The sequence below is a fragment of the Lolium perenne genome, chromosome 4 (genome assembly GCF_019359855.2).
Source record: "Lolium perenne isolate Kyuss_39 chromosome 4, Kyuss_2.0, whole genome shotgun sequence".
Classification (NCBI taxonomy): Eukaryota; Viridiplantae; Streptophyta; class Magnoliopsida; order Poales; family Poaceae; genus Lolium; species Lolium perenne.
The window spans coordinates 70,108,319-70,130,226 of record NC_067247.2 but is presented as its reverse complement, the minus strand read 5'-3'; the positions used below and the strand labels follow the sequence as shown (position 1 = coordinate 70,130,226).

Sequence of the window (21,908 nt, the reverse complement as noted above, 5' to 3'; positions counted from 1 at the left end):
ATGTCGATCCTGACCATGGCGGCAAACCAAGCAAATTCGTTTAAACCTGAAAGAGCCAGTTCGGAGATTAAATGGACTAGACCAGAACCTCGACATCTCAAACTGAATGTGGATGCTTCGTTCTATGATGATTCTTGTTCAGGAGCTACCGGTGCTGTCCTGCGTGACTACCAAGGTCAGTTTGTAGCAGCTTCAACTAGGTTTTTGCCGAATATTGCCTCAATTGCCATGGCTGAAGCTGTTGCAATGAAAGAAGGACTTGCTTTGGCCTCTAGGTTGGGGTGCAATGCAATTATAGCTGAATCAGACTCAACAGATACCATTGAGGCATGTACTGAATTGAATACCTGGTGGAATGGATCAGCTGCAATTTTTGCTGACATTGTTGATCTAGCCTCGACGATAGATTCCGTTGAATACAGATATGTTCCAAGGGAAGCAAATATGACGGCTCATGAGATAGCTAGACAGGGGTTTATTGATAAAATTAATTGTAATTGGGATGATGATCCCCCTAGCTTTCTCCTTAGTTTTTTGATACACGATGTAACTACTGGTGATTAAAAGCAGCAAGTTTCAGACGCACTCTTTTCCTTCTAGGGTACCTAAGGGGGCTGGAAGGTTTTTAATGAGGCGGCTTGCAAGCTTAATATATTGGTTCGTGTTTCAAAAAAAAAACCCACACCACCGATCCCGTACAGTGCCGCTTGGCCGGACAACGTTCCACTGCAGAAAATAAAATCACATAACGGAAATCTCAAAGCCACAGATCTAACATTAAAGAAAATGATTAAATCTCATGCGCCTGATTTTCAGCAAAACCGATAATGTATATATCCAAAGTGTTAGCATGTATATATATACCATTTTTGTTTTGCCCTCTAGACCTTTTATTTCTTATGCAAGAATCATGATCAAGGCAAGGAAGCTAGGCAGTAGCTCAAAAGTTCTGAGTTGCTCGTGATACAAGAGATTTGAAGCCCAATTGACTAGAGGGTCAATTTTAAGTAAATTTAAATGAAATATAGGAAAACCCAATTAATTTCAAGAAACACTAAAAATGTGGTTTACGCCTCTACATTTCTATTTTGCGCCCTCTATTTCTTACTTTTATTCCCCTGAAAATTGTCTTCCTCCTCTTTGGTTTGTCACCATCGACCATCTATGGTTCCAAACTTCATTCACCACTCCACCTCACCATGTTCGCCATCAAAGGGGGCGCGTCATCGACACGGTCTAGAGGTTGAAGATGAAGGACTTCTGAAGGATCTTCTTGTAATTTTCATTTTTCTTGGGCTGCTTTGTACTGTTTGATGTTTCTTTTAATGCCGGTGTTTTATTCACAAAAAAGGGCACGTTGCTCGGTTACCAACCATGCGCCACCAAGGGACATTTGTTCGGCACCACAACATCCAAAAACATAGGTAACATGTTCGCCGGGGGGGAGGAAGCAAGTTGCTACAATACAGGGCCAGCAGAGAATTTAAGAACAAAATCATGGGAAACAATGCTTGTCGACAAGCTCCTGATGCGACCAAGCCTGGCCATAGAGGGAGGGGGCTGCAAGGTGGACGCCTCTATCCCCCGAAGCCTATGCAGCTAGGTACAGTGCAGTGGCGAGGTGATTTTGGCAACGTAATTAGTCCAATAAAAATCGTATGCGTTCCTGCTCTGATGCCTCCCTCTGTCCGAACTTAGTTCGTCCTCATCCCTAAATTAGGCTTGAGAATTTGAAATCTTTTCGAGTTTGACATCTAAACTCCGTTTTAGAACCTCATTAGGCAAGTGACACTAATTTTCGGCAAACACATGTACCAAAAATCCATTCTCCGGTTTTCTTTAATTCCTTAGCCAAATCCTAGCAGTATAACCCCCCAAGAGCAAGGATAATAGCTATAGCTAGCAGCTAACTATATACTAATGACATGTCACCTATAACCATCATAAACATGCATCCATAAAATAGAGTCGCTATTAGGTTTTTTTGCGGAGAAGTCCTAAGGCCATACATTATTTGTGACAAGCCCTTACAAGAACATCCTTACAAAAAAAAAGACAACTTATTGAAAATTTCAGCACCATCTTCCTTCTCCATCCCTTGATGGTCGCCTTTAGGAAAGCTCGATGCCACCACTGGACCTCTGGCATAGTAAAGCTTGTGTCCCAAAAAAGTTTGAAAAAAAAAACAAGCACTTGTAGAAGCAGCGGTCAGGAAGTGATCGGCGTAGACCAAAAGATTCCAGCAGATCGTTGTCCTAGAGAAGCTAGTGTACCAAGGTGGGCTGGTAGGTAATCCCAACTTTGGCCAGATCGGGGACACAAACTTGCAAGCTCCCCGATAGAGTTGTATCTGGCTAAGCTTTATTTGACGAAGGGACAATTTAGCATACCCTACTAGTATGCCTTAGGCTGGTGCCAATGCACCACACCTCTCTCACCCGTCACGTCAGCTTTTTTCCTCACTCTCACCCCACGGTGGTGCCAGTGCACAGGCTATAGTGTCACCTCTCACCTCTCTCTCCTCCACATCACTATTTCTTTTTCAGATTAAGTTATTTCACTCGATTTTTTGTAGACATTCAAAATAATGCAAGGAAATTATTTTATTCAACTAAAAATGTTACCGATTACATAATAATTAATAAAATTACATAATAAATAAAAATTCTACTCATCTTCCTCTTCCTCTTCTTCCTGCTGCTCCTCCTCGTCCTCATCATCTTCCAGACCAAGCTCTTTTCGCACATCTTGATCGCCTTCGCATGTTTGCGCTTTTCTGCTTCGTTCATGTCGTCGGTTGATCGGTCTTTCATTTTGTTCCATTGCTTGAATAGCTTAGCCTTCACTAAACCCTTCATCATGTTCCTCATCGCGAAGGATTTACTTCCTACCTCACTGCTTGATGAGGTTTCCTTCCCCTTCCTCCTACCCCTACGTGCCGCGGCCTTCGCCCTATCGCGGCCCGGTGGACGCTCCTCCTCCGTAGTCGCGTCGCCAGAGCTGTACTCACCAGAAACTCTCAGACGGCTTCTCTTCGATGTGGAATCGGTTCCACTACCAGGACCATGTTGTCCTTTCCACTTCGCTTCATTGCGAACAGCTTCCCACCCAAGGGTGGCAATGGGCAGGGTATGGGCAGGGTAGAGCAATACCATACCCGTACCCGTATAGTCAATGGGTACAAACTTCTACCCATGCCCGTACCCATGGGTATAAAACTTTGCCCATACCCATACCCGGCGGGTACCCGTACCCATTGGGTACCCGGTGGGTAGGATAAATTGTACACAAGTCAATCATAATTTTACATTTATCGATAACAATTTCGATTAAAAAATTAATTATCTCAACTAAATAATAGGTAGTTGAGTACATAACTATTAACATAATATAAAAAACACATTGTCATATTCTAACTCATAAGTCAACAGAAATAGAAGTGTCACGTAAGAATTTAACAATAAATGGGCAGGGTATGGGTATACCCGCGGGTACGAGGCTATACCCGTGCCCTACCCATAACTTAACGGGCAGGGTATGGGTACTACCCATGGGTATAAAAGTGTACCCATACCCTGCCCATGCGGGTACGGTACCCGCGGGTACCCATACCCGTGGGTAAAATTGCCATCCTTATTCCCACCAGAGGTGGAGCGTATGGCCCATATGGCCCCGGAGCTGGTGTGCCGGAGGGGTATAAAACTCGAGGAAGCGGCGAAGAACCGACATTGGTGCGACGATGTGTCGGAGAGACATCATCTACCGCTACCGGTGACCCATCGGGACCCAAGAGATCCATGAACGTGCTCATATCTGGTGGAGTCCAACCGGACATGGTGGAGAAGATTTGAGAGAGTGAAGGAGATGAATGAGATGAAATTGGTGTGGAGTGAGTGAAACCATATGGGGGGGGTATTTATAGGGGGTGGGGATGAAATTTTAGGGTTTTTTTGAACCAGCAACGGCTACCCAACGGCTAGCTGACGTGGACGAATCAGATCGTGCCACGTCAGCTAGCCGTTACACACTACCGCCCTCCTCTCGCCCGCTCTCGCCCGCCTATCGCCCGCCACTCGCCCACCTATCGCCCACTCTCGCCCGCCCTCTCGCCCACCCCGCTCTCACCCCGCCCCGCCAACGCTGGCGCCTCGCTACCGCCCCTCTCTCGCCTCCCTCTCGCCCCCAACGCAGGCGTTAGCGGGCGATAGCGTCGGGCGCCCCCGCCGTCGCCTACCGCTCTCGTCTCGCCCCACTCCCGCCTCTCTCTCGCCCCGCCTCGGGCGCTACCGCCCCCTCTCTCACTCGCAATGGCACCAGCCTTAGGCTGGTGCCAACGCAGGCGTGAGGACGGGCGGTAGCGGCGGCGTCGGGGCGAGAGGCGGGCGGGAGTGGGGCGAGAGGCCAGCGCGGGCGCCCGGCGGTAGCGCCCGCTACCGCCCGACTGCCGCCCGTGTTGGGGGCGATAGGGGGGCGAGAGGCGGGCGGGAGCGGGGCGAGAGTGTTGGCGGGAGCGGGCAAGAGGCGGGGCGAGAGTGAGGGGTAATTTCCTTGCATTATTTTTAATGTTGTAATCTGAAAAAAGAAATAATGATGTCGAGGAGAGAGAAAAGCTGATGTGGAGGAGAGAGAAGTGAGAGCTGACACTATAGCCCGTGCACTGGCACCGTGGGGTGAGAGTGGGATGATAGTGAGGAAAAAAGCTGACGTAGCGGGTGAGAGTAGGATGATGCATTGGCACCAGCCTTACTAGTAGCGCACAGGTTTGTATGCCATTAGTACTTTCAGTGGTCTGCGTTGAAGTGGGGCGCTGCTAGTTAACTACTCAACTTCTACCTCTTCACTTATTCCTACTAGTGACTATTATGTACATCCAAAACAAATTCTCAGATTTTTATGAAACATGTAAATATGATTTTAATTTTTTTAAAAATAGAGGTAGCATTGGAGTTCCAATGCCGGGGTCTCTACTCCTCGATCTACTTACTTTTGTATTACATAAATTTTTTGTTTTGTTTTGTGTGTGATGATTGGCAGCTAAATGGCTCGATCAATACTCATGCCTCATCCTTCCTCTTTCAGCTTGTAGCAAATCAAAACGAGGAACATTCGAGAGATATATATCTATTATACACTAAAAGCAAAATAAGGATGTTTAACAGAGATACCACGTTAATCCACATCATCCTAATTATTTTAACGGTTAGATCTAAAATTTACGGCTGGGATTAAAAATAATAAAGATGTTACGTAATACCAGTCATGTACAAAATAAGTCTAGGCTGGCACGCTACAAGACAATTAGAAAGTACCAAAAATAAGCATGTCGACCGCTGAGCAAAGGCATGTAGTCATGTTGGATGGCACATAATTCATGTGACCAAGTGCGTATAACAAGTGGATTGAAAATCGGGATAACATAGACATACTTAATTAAAAATAGTATGATGCAATAATAGATGGTGTTCTAGAGAACTTAGATACACACTTACCTAACGTTGACTAATTATGCATAAAATATTAAAAAATACACACAAAAGGTAATAATTTTAGGCAACTTCGTGATATACCAAATAGTCACCTAATTTCTAACAGGAAAATGATGTCGATGTTTATAAAACATGGAGTAAGAAAATAAGAGGAAGGAATACCATAACACGATAATTCTCTCTATTTAATGTGCCCTAAATATTTAGACAGGTACACAATAATTCATTCATTCCATCCTTTTACCAAAGTTAATATGATCGAGTATTGATCTACCATCATATAAAAACTATAGTTTTATCTACAAATTAAATATAAATGTAAACAAAATACACATGTATTTTATTTATTGAATACTTTCAACCCACAAAAGATAATGCCCTCGCAGTTGCGAGGGCCACCTTGCTAGTTCTAGAGAAAGACAACATCATTTCATCGACGAAGTAAGGACATCAAAGTAGCTAGCAGTATAAAAGAACTAATTACTCATTCAGAAACAGTAGTATTAAAATGTCTAATCAGAAGCTACATTTTGATTCATACCCAATACATAAATTATTTTATCGGCAGCCAGAAATCCTCTTGCACGAATTTTTTGCAAAATCTTGCGCAAAACCCCGTTGGCAGCCTACAATCGTATTGTGCTTAACACGTCGTGCTCAAATTGATGTTTGTTTTCATCGTCGCCTTGGGACGGTGGCAACGCGAATGAGAGAGGCGATAGAAGGGTGGGCCGGTAACCCCCACAGACATTCCATAAGCATCTATCTCTTGAGGGAGCCGCAGGAAGATGTAGTTTCTTGTCCCACTGAAGAAACCCACCGTCAGAAATCGCTGGGCATTTCGTCGTGTCGTACTTGTGCAAGGTTTCATTCATCAAGTAGCACAGCATCTGATCATCGTCAAGCCAGCAGCCCCACGGCCTTGAGAAGTAAAAGTGGTGGCCTAGCATGTGGAAGCTGTAGCGCAGATCCCAAGAGGGTTGCTGCGGGTCATTGCCCTCCGGTGGAGGCGACATGACCCAGAAGTGGATTTTACTGGATTCGGTGAAGTTGGTAATGTGTGCAGCGAAGCACAGGCGGCCGTTGAGCTCAAAGGCGCCGACCGTCGGCTGCTCGTAGGGTACGGTCTCGTAGTCGGGGAGATTGTAGGTGCAGCACAGCTCTGTCGCCACGTCAATGGCCAATAATCTCGTGGGATTCTCGCGTTTCCTGTGATGCGTCCAGCTAACTGTCACCAAGTATAGCTTGCCGTGGATCGACACCGGCGCTGAAACTTTAGACGGGCAACACGGGGAGTCGAATGAATGCCGGCGCCACCCGCGCTTGTCGCCCAGGGTATAGACGTCCACCTCGACACGCTGCTCGGAGGATGTAGACGACGACCATGACCGGAACAACAGCCGGAACAACTTGTATTCCCCGGTGGAGGGACTGAATCCGAAAGAGAAGATATAATCTAGGTAGTTTTTGTCGGAGGTGATCAGCGGGGGAGCCTTGGGTAGCGCCACCGTCTCGCCCGTGGCAGGGTTGCATACCACCGCAGGTGCCTCATCTCCTTCACGCGCGTGGACGAAGCACAGGAAGCCATTGCAGACGTTGGCGAGGCCGTAGCTGGCAGGGATGGGGACACAGCACATGGCCTTACCGGACGAGGCGTTGAATACGCTGGCCTCGTCGCTCCGGCCGGGCTGGCGCCTCTCTGTGACGAGCAAGGCCTCCGTGCGGGCCGAGGTGACATGGCTGGCCATGGCGTGGCGGCTGCGGAAGGAGGGGGCGCAGGCGACTTTGCGCCAGAGCTTGGAGACGCACGAGGACCGTATGACGTGCTTGGTGGGCAGCTTCACCAGGATCTCGTGTAGCATATCTCTACTAGGGATTCCCGTGCTGCTGCTGTTTCTCTTGGGCTCGCAACGACGAGATCCCATTGTTTTGGATCGAGCGATGCGAACGTCGGCAATTGATGATCGCTATTATATGGGCTACTTCTAGTTGTTCGACAATGAGTCTAGCTATGAAAGTCCGTTTCCTACACCAACACCCAACAGCTAGCAAGACTTGCCATATGCAGAGTACACGTGATCACGTACTACAGGACTCAGCAATTAATTATGCAGAGTACTCAGTAATTAGCGGTTTTTCCAAATCGTTGTTGTCAGGTTACGCGTAGAAAGAGAACTAGGTGTTAACTTGCAAACCTAGCGAGTGTGCAGCCAGCTTATCTAGGTTCGAATCTCCATCTAACGTAATTTCGCTAGGAGGGGTGGACTTTAAATCAGGTTATTATTATAGTGTCTATCCGCGGAGATAGCCGTCTCATCCTACATAATAACGTATAACCAAGGAATAGATTCCTCGCTGGTCAAGATTTTTTAAGAATTGAGTGATAACTCGGTGGCAAGGCTAGTGAGTGCGCAGCCAGTCCACCCAGGTTCGAATCCCTACCTAGCGGTAATTTTGCTAGGAGAGACGGACTTTAAACCGGGTTATCATCCAAGGGAGGGATCATTGCCCTGTTATTCAATGTTTTTTTTAGAACTAAGTGCTAACTCAGTGACAAGTCTAGGGAGTACGCATCTAGCCTAGCGGGTTCGAACCCCCCCTAGCGGTAATTTCTCTGGAGGAGCGTACTTTAAACCGGTTATCAACCTAGCGTCCATCCACGTGGAGAGTCTCATCTTACCTAACAATGTATATCCAATGGAGGGATCATCCCCCTGTTGTTCAACGTTTTTTTTTGAACTAAGTGCTAACTCAGTGGCAAGGCTAGCGAGTATGCATCCAGCTCACCTGGGTTTGAATCCCCATCTGCTGGTAATTTCGCTGGGAGGAGCGGACTTTTACTGGGTTATCATTCTAGCGTCCATCCGCGGGGAGAATCTCATCTTACCTAACAACAGATATCCAATTGAGGATCATTCCCTTGTTGCTCAACGTTTTGTTATTTTCAGAATTGAGTGCTAACTCTGTGGCAAGGCTAGCGAGTTTGCATCCAACCCACCCGGGTTGAATCCCCACCTAGCGGTAATTTCGCTAGGAGGGGCTGGCTTTAAACCGGGTTATCATCCAAGCGTCCATCTGTGAAGAGAGAGTCACATACTACCTAACAACATATAGCTAAGGAATGCATTCCCCCGTTGGTCAACGTTTTAGGCTATGTGTAGAAACGGAAACTTCAATAAACGTTGATAGAAACTTTCCATAATTTCATATGTACTTCTTATTTGCATCCAAAACACCAAAAATAATCAACCTATTTACAGTTTTTACTTAGTTATTTTATCTAGATTAGTTTTTACCTGCTTTATTTCTACTTGTGATATTTACTTACACGAAACCTTGTGCTTGATAATCACACGGTGAAGTTGGGGACACAAGACATTTACTCTACCTGCAGGATTGCTGGAAGAAAAGAGAAGAGAATACTCTTTCGTCAAGTTCCCCGAGAGTTCAATATAAACCCTCAAGTCACCCTTGTGGGGAAAATACTTTGCTGACACAACACTCTATATTTGGAGTCCCGACATCATCTGCTCCTGCTGGCCAGCGGCCGGCCAGGGAGGCAGAGTGGAGCGGGGGATGGGGGTTGGAGATGGGGCGTTGGAGAAGGAGAAGGTGGGCAGTCAGGGAGGCGGAGCGGCGCCGCCAGACACGGCATGAGAAGAACGAGAGGGGATTGGGGAGCAGGGTGCGAGGCGTTTGGGTGAGCTAGGGTTTTGGTTGCACCTTTTATACATCGCGGTAAAAAGAAGCGGACGATCAGGATTCGCGGAGGTAAAATCAATGGCCACTCAAATCTGATTTACCAGGGTACCCCATGGGAGTGCCTCTATTATACCTTTAAATGTCTCCCGATTGCTACACGGACATGGCTTACGTAAGCTAACTTTAGATTAATTCTCAGTTAGGTGAGAATTAGACGGACCATTAATTTTATACTAAAATCTTTTACTTCTCTATACTCACTCTATTTACATACAATCATAACTAGTACAACCATTTATTATACATAATTTCAAACGTTAACACTTGATACAAAGTTAAAACATATATTGTAAGAAAGATGAAAATTATTTTTCCATTTAGAGATATTGCATCTTAATTACTTTGGTTAAAATGAACTATTTTAGTTCTTGAGATAACAGGTACACAATTATATGTCATTATGTTAACGGTTTGCCAATTAAATGACTTGCATGGTATGCATGTATTTGTGTCTATTTTAGTACCATTAAATATCATGGAAAGGAACTCTAAAGTTGAGAGATATTTGGAGAGTGCATGGTTTTAATTGTCAGTAAGTAATATAGATTAATACCAAATATACTGGAAAATTCTAGAGTACACAAAATAGCTAGTACAAACAATTACGTTGTTCACTAGATGGGCCTCAATTCCTTCTGGGATTGACTAAACTTGTGTGGGCTTGAAGGCTTAATAAAGTGTGCCATATGAGGCCGTGTGGTTAGCTGTTGGGCCTTCTTCCACTGCCACGCGGTGCCGCCGCGCCTTCCAATGCGACGCCGTCTGCCACCGAGCGCTCCCCACTCGGTGGAGCCGTCCGCCGCCGGCTCCGCGGCGGCGCCGGCGGCGAGAACCCCCTCCTCCCTCCAACCCTGCAACAGACCCTGCCCATTCCTCGACCTCCATGATGGCTACCGCCGCCGCCGCCGCCACCGCCGCGCGCCCCTGGGACCCGACCGTCTCGCTGCGCCTGGACCACCCGGCGCTGGTCCTCCTGGAGCGGTGCCGGGGCGGGGCGCGGCCGTTCAAGGCGATCCTCGCCCACATGCTCCGCCTCGGACTCGCCTTCGAGACCTTCCCCATGAGCCGGCTCCTCTACTTCGCCACCGTCGCCTTCCCGCAGCACACGCGCGAGGGCCTGCTCCTCTTCGAGCACTTCACGCCTCGCCCCAACCTCTACATCTACAACCTGGCGCTCGCGGTGCTCTGCCCCTCGCAGAGCCGCTCGGTGGCTCTCTACAAGTCCATCCTCGCGTCGCCGGCGGCCCCCGACGAGCGGACATTCCTGGCGCTGCTCAGGTCCGTGGAGTGCCCGTCGGTCGGGAAGCAGGTGCACGCTCACGTCCTCCTCAACGGCTTGCACTCGCGCGTGTACCTGCGGAACTCGCTCACCAAGATGTACCTGGACGCCGGCGACGCGGGGACGGCCGAGGCGATGTTCCGGTGTGCGCCGGCGCTGGACACGGTGTCCTGCAACATCATGCTGTCAGGGTACGCCAAGGGAGGGTTCAGCGTGAAGGCGCTGCAGCTTTTCCGTGGTATGGCCTCGAGGGGGATTGGCGTTGATCAGTATGCAGCTGTTGCTCTCCTCTCCTGCTGCGGACGTCTCAAGAACACGCTTCTTGGGAGGTCCGTTCATGGCGCGGTCCTGCGGAGGATGGGTGTAGCAGACAGGGGACTGATTTTGAGCAATGCCCTTCTAGACATGTATGCGAAATGTGGTGAGATGAACGCTGCCATCAGAGTCTTTGCTGAAGCTTGGGAGAAGGATGACATTTCGTGGAACACCATAATCTCAGGGTTCGCTGATGCTGGCATGTTGGGCCTTGCTAGGAAATTTTTCTTTGATGCACCTTGCAGGGATCTAATATCATGGAACATTCTTCTAGCTGGGTATGCTCGATGCAGGGAATTCGCTGCGGTGGTGGAGCTATTTAATGCCATGGTCGCCAGTTGCATAAGACCTGATATGGTTACTGCTCTTACTTTGATCTCTGCAGCTATAGGCAAAGGGGAATTGAATCCAGGAAAGAGTGTCCATGGTTGGGTGGTTAAAGAACATGGTACTCAAGATGCTTTCCTGGCTTCTGCTCTCGTAGACATGTATTGCAAATGTGGAAATGTTAGTTTAGCCTATGATGTGTTTGAGAAGGCCTTGGATAAAGATGTTACCTTGTGGACAGCGATGATATCGGGCCTTGCATTCCACGGCCATGGAACCAAAGCATTGGACCTGTTTTGGGATATGCAAAAGGAGGGTGTAGCACCTAATGGCGTGACATTGGTCGCTGTTCTGAGTGCATGCAGTCATGCTGGTCTGCTAGATGAAGGGTGTAAGATTTTTGATGCTATGAAACAAAGCTTCAACACTGAACCAGGAATAGAACACTTTGGCTGTATGGCTGATCTCCTTGCACGATCAGGTAGGCTGTCCGATGCAGTAGGACTGGCTAGGACTATGCCAATGAAACCAAGTCGCTCTATATGGGGTTCCATTTTAAGTGCAAGTTCAGCTTGTCAGAATACCGAAGTTGCAGAGATTGCTTCGGAAGAACTCCTTCGTCTTGAACCCGCTGAAGAGGGTGGGTATGTTTTGCTTTCTAACCTGTATGCTGCTGGTGGTCAATGGAAATACAGTGACAAAGTGAGGGAGACTATGGATAGAAGAGGCGTGAGAAAAGCAGCAGGTGCTAGTGGTTTGGCTATTAATGATGCCACCTATTAGGTTTTTCGTATATTAGAAGTAAACCGTCAAGATGATGGAAAGGGTACAAAGCAAACTCAAAAAGAAGAAAAAGGAAAACTGAAACTATACAAGGCCAGCACCTGCTAGCCTACAGAGCTAAGCATCTGGAGGCTGAGCATTGAGGGGCAGACAACGTAGTGCCTTGGCGCTGGCTAACATCCACAGCCTAGCCTTATCAAGAATGGAGTGGACAAGCTCAAGGTTGATAGGTGTGGCTCCATTGAAAATGTAGTCATTGCGCAGCTTCCAAAGTCTCCACATTGTCAGGATGATGATGGATTTGACTCCCTTTTGGACGGCAGGTGGTGCACTGGAATGAACAGACTCAAACCAAGCAGTAAAGTCCGGCATGCAGGGCTGAATCCCAAGGTGAGCAAAAACATCACGCCACGCTTCTTGAGCAAAGGAGCATTGTGTCAGAAGATGAGAAATGGATTCAGTGGCTTGATCACAGACGGTGCATGTGTCTTCTCTCAGTTTGTGTCGTAGGCGACGCTCAGATGTCCAACAGCAATCAGCCACCGCCAGCCAAGCAAACACTTTTCATTGAGGAATAGTACTATCCATAAACCAATAGCATTTCCTATTGGAGAAAAGTTAATACTTGCCTGAAAACAGTGGTGTTGCCTCTCTCCCGTCACTTCTGTTTTCCATGAGTTGTGGACTTGAAGCATGAAACAATTAATTTTCTAGGGAGAAGATCAAATGTTCGGTATGCTCTACCTTCGTTGAGAAGAAACCTACACTTCTCTTTTAAGCTACTCTGTACTGTTTGATGCAAGTTCTACATATACCAAAATATAAGTATATTACTTCCATTTTAGTCATATTTGAGTGAGGCGGGATGTTCTTGTTTTGTACCAGCACTAAGTGTTTATTAATCAGCAACTTCACAACAATCACTCAGGTGCATAATGTAATCCTGACGCATGGTTCCTTTCAGATGCCTCGCATGGTTCCTTTCAGATGCCTCTTAATTAAGATTGTTAGTCAAAGAACCTATATAATGCCATATGTAACAAGGTGAAAATTAGGGAAGAAAATTTTACGACATGTAACAAGTACTCTATGTTTAGTCAAAATATGCTATGTGTATCTCCTGTCATGAAATATTTTAGAGCTTCAAACTACTGTGTGCCAATTGCCTAGAATGTATTCTTGCACAAAGTAATGATCAAGTAAAACTGCTGAAAATATACTACTCCAGTAAACCTTGGTTTTGAGAATCTGGAAACACAGTTTTATAGATATCTTGAGCTCTGCTCTTTTAATAGGAATCTTAGCAGTGAATGTTGAACTGTACTAATACCCCATTTACTAGGTATCTGCTCTTTTATAATTGCAGTTTCATGGATGTGGGGCGTGATACAATGAACGACCACAACACCATGTCCTTATGCAGATACATTTATAATGATTACTGGTCATGTTGCCACAACGGAAGAATGCAGAAAGTAAGTAACTGTGCATGCAATATTGATCATCAAACTGTTGAAGGTAACAAATGTTCGTTCTGTTATTGTTTTCCAGGAAAATTAGTACGATATCAGTAAATTAGTCATGCAGTGTACTAATAACTGAACCAATTATTTCCACCAAACGTTTTTTCGTACTCATTAAATTTAAAGAGAATCATCACCAATTGTCCACTGTATTCCTTGTTACTACTCACTACTTTCTGAACATGTTTCGTGCATTGTCATAGTTTTTGTGCACCTTCCCCAAAGTTTTATTTTCCATTGTTGTCATATTTCACTGAAGCAGCAATGTGACATCAATCATTCAGGTCCATAGGCTAATGCCATATGAGCGTTAGTCAAGAGTAATGCCAATAGTAACAAGGTGAAAAATTGGAAGAAGATTTCACGACGTTTACGAGTATTGTATCTATGTTTAGTCAAATTATCCTATGTTTATCTTCTGTTAGGAATTAGGAATTTCTGAGCTTCAAACTACAGCGTGCCAATGGCCTAGAATGTGTTCTTGCAGAAAGTAATGATCAAGTAAAACTGTAGAAAGATACTAGTATACCTTGGTTTTGAGAAACTGGAAACACTGTTTTGTAGATATCTTAAGGTCTGCTCTTAAATAGGAATCCTCCTGATCAGTGACATGTTGAACTGTACCTATATCCCATTCACTAGGTATCTGCTCTTTGATAATTACACTTTCATAGATGTGATAACCAACCACAACACAGTGTCCTTATTAAGATATGTTTATCATGATCACTGACCCCATTGCCACATTGGAAGAATGCAGAAAGCCAGCAACTGTGCATGCAATACTGATCATCAAACTGGTGAAGGTAATGAGCAAATTTGGTCACACAGTGCACTAATAACTGAAGCAACTCTTCCCACCATTTTTTTCTTTCTTTTAATCATGTAATTCATTCTATTTAAGGAGAATCGTCACCAATCTTCTCCCCTGTATCCTAAGCATGTCTAATGTGCATTGTCATACTTTTGTTCTACACATCTTCTAATAAGATTTTTACATTCATCAACATGTGTAATAGTGGTAACACCATCCATCCTGATGCTCAGGGTGTGTTTGGTAGACCGGGGCAAGAGAGAATCACTATCTCCACTCATACATGTTGCCCTTATACAAGCTCAGCTCAGATTTTATCCCTTGTTTGTTAGCCTGGATGTGGTGAAACAAGATGGACTGAGATGTTGTTTGGTGAAACAATCTAGAATGAGATTTTCTCCCACGTTTTTTTACAAAGAGGTCCTGGGATAGAAAAGGAAAAAGCAATCGGGTCCTTACATAGAAAAACAAAAAAGCAATCGGGTCCCTGTTCGCCGGCGCCGCTCACGTCCGCCAGCAGCACGTCAACCGGAGCTCAGAGGCGACCCTGGCCGTCGTCCCTGGCCGTGCACAAGCTCGCGCTCGACGAGCCGGAGAAGCCCGTCGTCCGGCGCTGGCGCAAGGGCGTGCTCCCGCCGCGCCGCGCCGTGGCCGTCGTGCGCTTCCGGTACCCGACGATGACCATGGACGAGCAGAGGGCCCTCTGCGCGGCGCCGTTCTTGGACCTGGCGTTCAAGGCGAGCATCCCGGGCAGATCGATCGACGGAGCTGCTAGGGATCGTCGGAGGGAGCTGCAGATCGACGGAGCTGCGGATCGATCTGGTCTCGAGGGCGTCGACGGAGGAGCGGCGGGGTCTCGCGGGAGGCAGAGAGCAGCAGGGGGATCTTGAGGGCGTCGGCGGCGTCTCGGGGAAGCGGGGGAGGCGAGGGAGGCGGCGACCTCGCTAGCTATCGGCGGCGGCGATTTTTTGGTCGACGCGGAGGAGAGGGCGTGCGGCTCGGGGCTTCGGGATGGAAGGGAGTGGGGGTGACGGTTCGGCTCTGGAGTGGGACGAGCGGAGATTTTTTCCGAAGCCGCGGGGGTCTGTTTTCGGGGCGAGCTCGCCCGGGATGAGCAGCGAAGCTCGATTCGGGCTTCGCTCGTGGGCAGGGCGCTGGGGCCTTTTTCGTATCAGTTGGGCAGGGGGCTGGGGCAAGACCCGATCTAACAAACACCCAAATGTTGTATCAGGAGGGAATATCTGAGGAGCCCCGACCCACCAAACACACCCTCATTGTGCAAAGCCTTGTCCCTGGGCCTGTACGTGAGGCACCTGTACAAGGCCTTGTCAAGTGGTGAGGCACCTGTACAAGGCCTTGTCAAGTGGCAATTACACTCCAACGAATCACCACGTCTCCTCTTTACCTGTTCAGCTTCCTAGGAATCTCCATTCCTTTGCTTCTCTTCTCAACTTGAACACACAGCGACAAAATGTTATATGCGAAATTGACTCTCCAAGATTCCTTAAAAAAAAATTGACTCTCCAAGATTCCTTCAAAAAATTGACTCTCCAAGATTGTCCTATTCGTAGCTAATTTATGATTCCCCTACAGAAATGAGTTGGCAACAATGAACTGGTACCCTCCACTCCCATTGATATATTGGGAGTGGTCTTGTCAATTCTAACTATTGTGTTCATTATTTGTTTCCATTGGGCCTATTAAACTTGGAGAAGATATCACATGAAAATCTAACTCCAATTTTTGTAACAATGAGTGCTATAGAACATGTATTTGTATTTAGAAGTTCACATGCTTGTTACAAAGAAATAATTATTGGGCTAGACTAGGAGGGTTCAGAAATTAAATCACTTAAAAAGTAATTTCGAAGAGATTTCACTCAAACATGTCTTAAGTAGATGTCGTTTTGACAACCTCAGCACGAGAATACATGGATTGGGACCGTTTATTATTTGGAGTCACAGTTGGAAAGCTATTAACTTTGCTCATGGGAAATAAATGCGTAAAACAGAGAAAAAAGAAACCCAAACCATGAGCTGCTTATGCTTGTAACACGCACAAGTGGAGTGACATGTTGAGTTGTCAAGGATGGTGGGTTTGACCTCTGTTGCTGGTGCTCTCTTTTTAGCATGTCCAATATTTCAGGAAAAATGTAATACTGACGTGTGAATAGATAAAACTTGAGTCTTTGACTCTTTTAGCACTTAGAGCCTAATTTGATAATTTGTACAGGGCCTCTGTTTTTTATTCGAGAAAACGCAAAGGACTTTTGCATCTCATTTCATTGAAAAGATAGATATGTTTACAATCTTCCTAGGAGGTGGGTTACAGATTTCACAAAGAGAACCTAGTGTACGTCCCATGTCATCGACAGGGCTTCTGTTTTCTTAGAGCATCTCCAGCCGCGTTTGGGGGACGCCGGACACATAACCTCTCCCAGTCGCGCGCTCCAAAGGCCGCTTCGGTCCGGACGTGCCCAAAATATTGTCCGGCATCCCTAGCCCATCTCCTGTGTATAGAGGCTCTATCAGGGACGCCGGACACGATTTTTACACTTGCTTTTCGTTTGGAGGTCACGTTTGGGGGACGCGGCTAGGAACGGGCCCCCCCCCAAAAAAAATGCGGATTCTGTCCGGACGTCCCCCAAACGACCAATCCGGCGCTTTTGCCGGACGTCGTTTGGGGGATGTGACTGGAGATGCTCTTAGGTATGGCCCTGCATAGTGCATGTCCTGTCGTATGCGCCAGGCCTTCTGGGTCACATATCACCGCCTCACCTCCATGTGGCATACAAAGGAGGACCTGCATTGCTGTATGAGTTCCTGATGGTATATGTGTTTTCCAGCTCAGGCATCCATGCATCCGCATTGTACCGTTTGTTAACCACTGGACAAACTGTCTTGTGCTGTGAGCCTTTGGCAAATGTGCGCTCGGAGCTTCATTTTCACTGATAAAATCCCTTGTGTTGCAATGATAAACATTATTATCTGTTACCCTTCCTCTTGGACAGCATACACCGGTAGTGCATGTTATTCTCATCCGGAGAATGGAATTAAGTCAGAGCTTGCTGTTGCAGCAAGTACCTGGTATATATATATTGACATGCCTCCCAATTTGCTGCAGCTGAATATGATGTGGTCAACATAAGTGACAACAGTCCATACACTTTCACATTGGGCATTTACTATGAGCGATCCAGGCCGTTGTTGCAGAATGGCATCAAATTTGCAGCTGACAACATAGATGATGCCCTTAGCAGATATTAGTGCACCTGAAAACGGGGATGCTGCCACACGCACGCTGTACCTTATGAGGCATGGGGGATTGGAGTCTGAGGTGCTTCAGCACGGCATGAGTTGGCGGGCAATGCCTTTTAACAGTCGATGCCCCTCGAGGGAATGTCTGAAGGAGTGAAGGTGGAAGCCTGGTGGTGGTGGCATGAACACAACCTTTGCTGCAAGCTGATTTTGGGGTCATACCTTGCAGTTTGACATATCCACCAAGGATTCCGGGTAGATCTACTAGTTCAAGACAATTGCACCCATGGAATTGGTGTTATGGAACAGTTACGCATGCTGATGCAAATGCAGATATTACTTTAATAGTGTTCAGTTACAAGCTGAGGCTTTGTTGTGTTCTTGTTCCTGAGCGTTCTTGTTCCCGTATATGTGAAACTTGCTTGTAAGTTCTCTGAGTTTTACTCTGCCTTTTAATGGAAAATAGGTAGGGTCCTGCCCATAACTTTTTAACAGGACCTCATGACTATTGTGACGTAATTTATGGTTGCTGCTGATATTTTCGCTGGGAGAGTTGTAATGCTGGTAACAATTTATCATGTGGGTGAGTTGGTCTCCTGCTATTCTGAATGTATCAGGCCGACTATTATGCTTTTTTGATTGAAATTTGCTCGAGACTGGAAGTTTCAGGGAATGTCTGAAGCCCTACAATTTCATTCTTGAGATTTCTGCTCCAGATGATTCGAGTGTCACTGTCAAAATGGGAAAACGAGATTTCAAATTGAATTTCGCAGTACCTTGCTTTCTGTTACGACTGAGTGAAATGATTAAAAAAAATTACAGTAGTAGTCAAATTATATCAGATCAGCACGACAAAAACGCGAGCAGAAAAGCTCTTGCCTGTTGTAATTCCATGGTGTGGAATTACGCTACTTTGAGGATCTGTATGCAAAGAAGAGGTCTTGCACGTGATGCGGAAGAAGTTGTAAGGACCTCACCGCGAGGGAAAACTGAACGCGAAGGGCCGAATCGAAATATCGGAAGGGCGTATGTGAGAAGCGAAAAGGGCCGGCGCGCAAAATCTCAAAAAAATTTGGACCATTTCTCGATTTGTGCGTGTCATCCTTGCGCAGGGGCCATGCTAATCTTCTCTGTATCGTTCCAATTTTATCGGATGTCCCCGAAGGGACGATGTCACTGCAACGGCGGAGCTTATAAACCGGTCGAAACTTTCCTGGCTTGCCGAGGTGGGACTAAACAAAGGGTCGCAGCCGCAAGCGGCAACGGCAGGAGCGAAGGGATCCCGCCAGCAGAGCGTGTGGGCCGTATCTGCGTGCGGGGTGGATCCTGCTCGGTCGGCCCAACAAAGGAAGCGAGGTTCAACACGGTGAATCATTGCCTACTTCTCCTTGTGAAGATGAGCGTGTCGTGCGCGAGTGTGCCTCAGCTCGCAGAATTCCAGCGGTACTGGGCACTGCCTGAAACGATTCATGTTTGGTCGTTTCTAAGCTGAAAGACAGCGATACAGACATAGACCTGCTAGGGATGTAAATTCTCCCCTTAAACCCCGCGTTGGATCGACGACTCGCGGCTAATTTGGTTGCCCACGGAGGAAACCCTAGCCTCCGGGTCGCCCTTGGGCGACTCTGAGGCGACCCCCGCGCCGCCGCCCACCAACCCCTCCCCCACCTCGCTAACAGCTCCCGCCGCCGCCGGAGGAGGCCGCGCCGCGGCGGACGGAGGCGGCGGGGAGCACCTCCGGCTCTTCCCCCAAAAATCCAAATCCCCCCGAGCTCCCCCCAACCCCCTCCTCTTCGTCTGCCCCTGCGCGCCGCCGGCCCTGCCGTGCTCGTCCTCGGCGCTGCTCCTCCGCCGCGCGGGCGTGCTGCCCCTGCTCCGCCACGCGGCCTGCTGCCCGTGGGCGGTCCCGTCGCGGCGGCGGGCGTCCTCGTCCTGCGCGTCGCCCTGGCGTTGGCTGCTGGGAGCCCTTCGTCCCCGTCCGTTCTGGCCGTGGAGGCCACGGGGCTGGGCCTGCCGGCTGCCCTCCGCCGTGGTGAGGCCCTCCGCCGTCTGCTGTGCACCGCCCCCTGGCGCCATGCGGGCCTGCTGGGTCGCAGAGCTCCTCTTCCATCCCCCGCTGGTTCTGGCCGTGGTGGCTCGGGTCTCCTCGCGTGAGGCTCGCCCCCGGCTCCTGCGTTTTCCGGCCATCCTTTCTCGCCCCGGGTGTCCGGCCGTTGATCCCGGCCCCCGGCGCGCGGCTCGGCTTGGACGGCCGGCGATGTGGGCCCTCTGCAGCTCGACCGCTCCCCCTTCACTGGTGGCCCGTGTCAACCCCTCGCCGCGGTCTCCTGCAGGGTGGGGGAGGTCGGCCTGCCCCGATGTTTTGGTGTAGTTGCACATCCGGGCGAAAGCCTTTGGACGACGACGCCTGCGGGCGCCGTGCTCCTCCGTGGAGGCGTCCTCTTGGCTCTGTGCACCTCCCGACACGCTTGGGGCAGCGCTCGCCTCTTGTCGGCCCGCTGACCGCCCGCTCGTATTCTTGCAGGACGAGGTTGTTGTCATGGTGGCCCGACAGAGCTGCCTGGACGTCCTGGGGTTGCCTCAGCTTGCGCCACCCTTCGACCACGGGGTCGGCACACCGGTGTCGTCGCCCCAGTCTCGGCTATCCGACGCCCTTCGACTGTGTTTGGTCTCGGCGGCACATCGCCTTCAGCAATGCCGGCGACACACCGGTGTCGCCGCACGGACTCGGCTATCCGACGCCGTTCGATCGTGCCGGGATGCTTCTTCGCGTGCTCCTGTTGGTGTCCTCGTATTCCACCACCTGCTCCCCTGGTCTGCCTGCCTGCGGTGTGTATTCCTCCGGAGATACCCGTTTAGCGGTCGGCTTGAGGTCCTCAAGGTGACGTCTGGTTGTGGCCTTGTCTGGTTCGTGCTTGTGGCGTGACTCTTCCCTGCATCGCCCTTCGACCACGGGGTCGGCACACCGGTGTCGTCGCCCCAGTCTCGGCTATCCGACGCCCTTCGACTGTGCTTGGTCTTGGTTCTGCAGGTCTTCGTCGCCGCCCCTCGCTCGCATGCCAAGTCATAGTGATTGTCCTTTGAGGTGCTAGCCTCCCGAGGGGGTTCGGTTGGCTTCGGTTGTGCTGACCTTCCCCTTCCCTTGTGTTCTTTTTTCGTTTTTTAGGTGTCTCCTTCTCCCCTGTACCCCCTGTATCTCCTTCTATCTGTTTGTAAGAACATGGGCCTGCCAGGCTACTTTCGTGGAAATATAACAAGCGGTGGGGTTTTTTCCCGTCAACCCTCGAAAAAAGAAAAAAAAAACCGCGTTGGATTGTCGGAATCTAGCCAAAATCCCAGGTTTTACTCGGAGGCCAAAATTTTGGGACTGAACCCAGTTTTGCCACTTGGTTCGCAGCTTTCATTTCCCACGCCTCTTGATTTCGGCATTTTTCTCTCGGTAAAACACATAGGCTAGCGAAGGTCCGTATCTTTACCATACCCTAGGAGGAAAACCCCGTGAGAAAAAAATGGGCTGGAAAAGAAAACTGGAATCCCAAGCGGGGCCTTATTTGCTTCCATCTTAGTTACTCCCTCTGTTCCATTCTATAGTGCCTATTGTTTTTTGGCACGGAAATTAGCACAAGAGTATTTTTTACACAAAATCTCTTGTTGCACGATTTGAGATCAACGTAAAATTTGGTAATTCAATATCTTTCTAAATTACCATAACAATTTTTGGGAGCTAAACGATTTGGGAGTTGAACGGGGAGGGGTAATTGAAAAAAACTAAGCTACAACCTTATATTCTGAAACAAATGCCAAAAATCTATAGGCACTATATAAAGGAACGGAGGGAGTAGCACAAAGCGCCTAAGGATTACGACTTCTCGGTCATGTATGTTCGAGAGAACGATGTTCTAACCACGGCACACTAATTATCATGTCCTAAATTGGTGAAATAGAATCCTTAGATACATTTATGGATACATTAAGTGAGCCATTTCTATTTTTAGTTTTTAACTTTAATATTTATATACGCGTTCCTATCGGAAATTGTCAACAACTCATAGATACTATTTTGAGTTTTTTCCCCAAAATTTTCCATTTTATGGTTTCCAACAACTCGTACATTCCATCATAACCCTCTCGAACACTAGGTTTACCGGAGGGTAAAATTGTCATTGCTATCAAACATAGCGCCCAAATTAAATATGTTTTGGCCATTGTTGATTATTTCAACAAGATCCTCAAACTATAGATTGATCGGGAAGTTTGCCACTTTATTATACTAGCGCCTAGTGCGCTTCTCTAATTCTTTTCTGCTATGTACTACATATTATTTTTTTGGATTGTTGTGTAGTGCATTTTTACAAAATGTAT

At 47.9% G+C, this 21,908-nt stretch overlaps 2 protein-coding genes and 1 non-coding gene across 9 annotated transcripts in view; 1 reads left to right on the top strand and 2 right to left on the bottom strand.

Annotated features, from left to right (window-relative positions):
• Positions 1-6,112: 6,112 nt before the first annotated feature.
• Positions 6,113-7,411, bottom strand: LOC127346874 (putative F-box protein At1g33530). The gene has a single exon (XM_051373121.1). The coding sequence runs from the start codon at positions 7,409-7,411 to the stop codon at positions 6,113-6,115; it is 1,299 nt and encodes a 432-aa protein (XP_051229081.1).
• A 2,567-nt stretch (positions 7,412-9,978) lies between these two features.
• Positions 9,979-21,908, top strand: part of LOC127292920 (pentatricopeptide repeat-containing protein At3g04750, mitochondrial) — a 117,056-nt gene continuing 105,126 nt past the window's right edge. Inside the window, exons 1-4 of one of the 7 annotated variants that reach the window (XM_051322442.2) lie at positions 9,979-12,685; positions 13,319-13,470; positions 14,236-14,281; positions 17,413-18,040. In XM_051322442.2, the coding sequence (XP_051178402.1) occupies positions 10,132-11,952 (1,821 nt within the window). In that variant the 5' untranslated portion in view covers positions 9,979-10,131 and the 3' untranslated portion in view covers positions 11,953-12,685; positions 13,319-13,470; positions 14,236-14,281; positions 17,413-18,040. Of the gene's footprint in view, positions 12,686-13,318; positions 14,479-17,412; positions 18,041-21,908 lie in introns of those variants that run through there. The other 6 variants (XM_071818657.1, XM_051322444.2, XM_051322440.2 and 3 more) reach the window with 6 other exon arrangements.
• On the bottom strand, positions 18,613-18,715 carry LOC127297686 (U6 spliceosomal RNA). Its single transcript, XR_007849379.1, has one exon. It is a non-coding gene; the product is annotated as a U6 spliceosomal RNA (small nuclear RNA).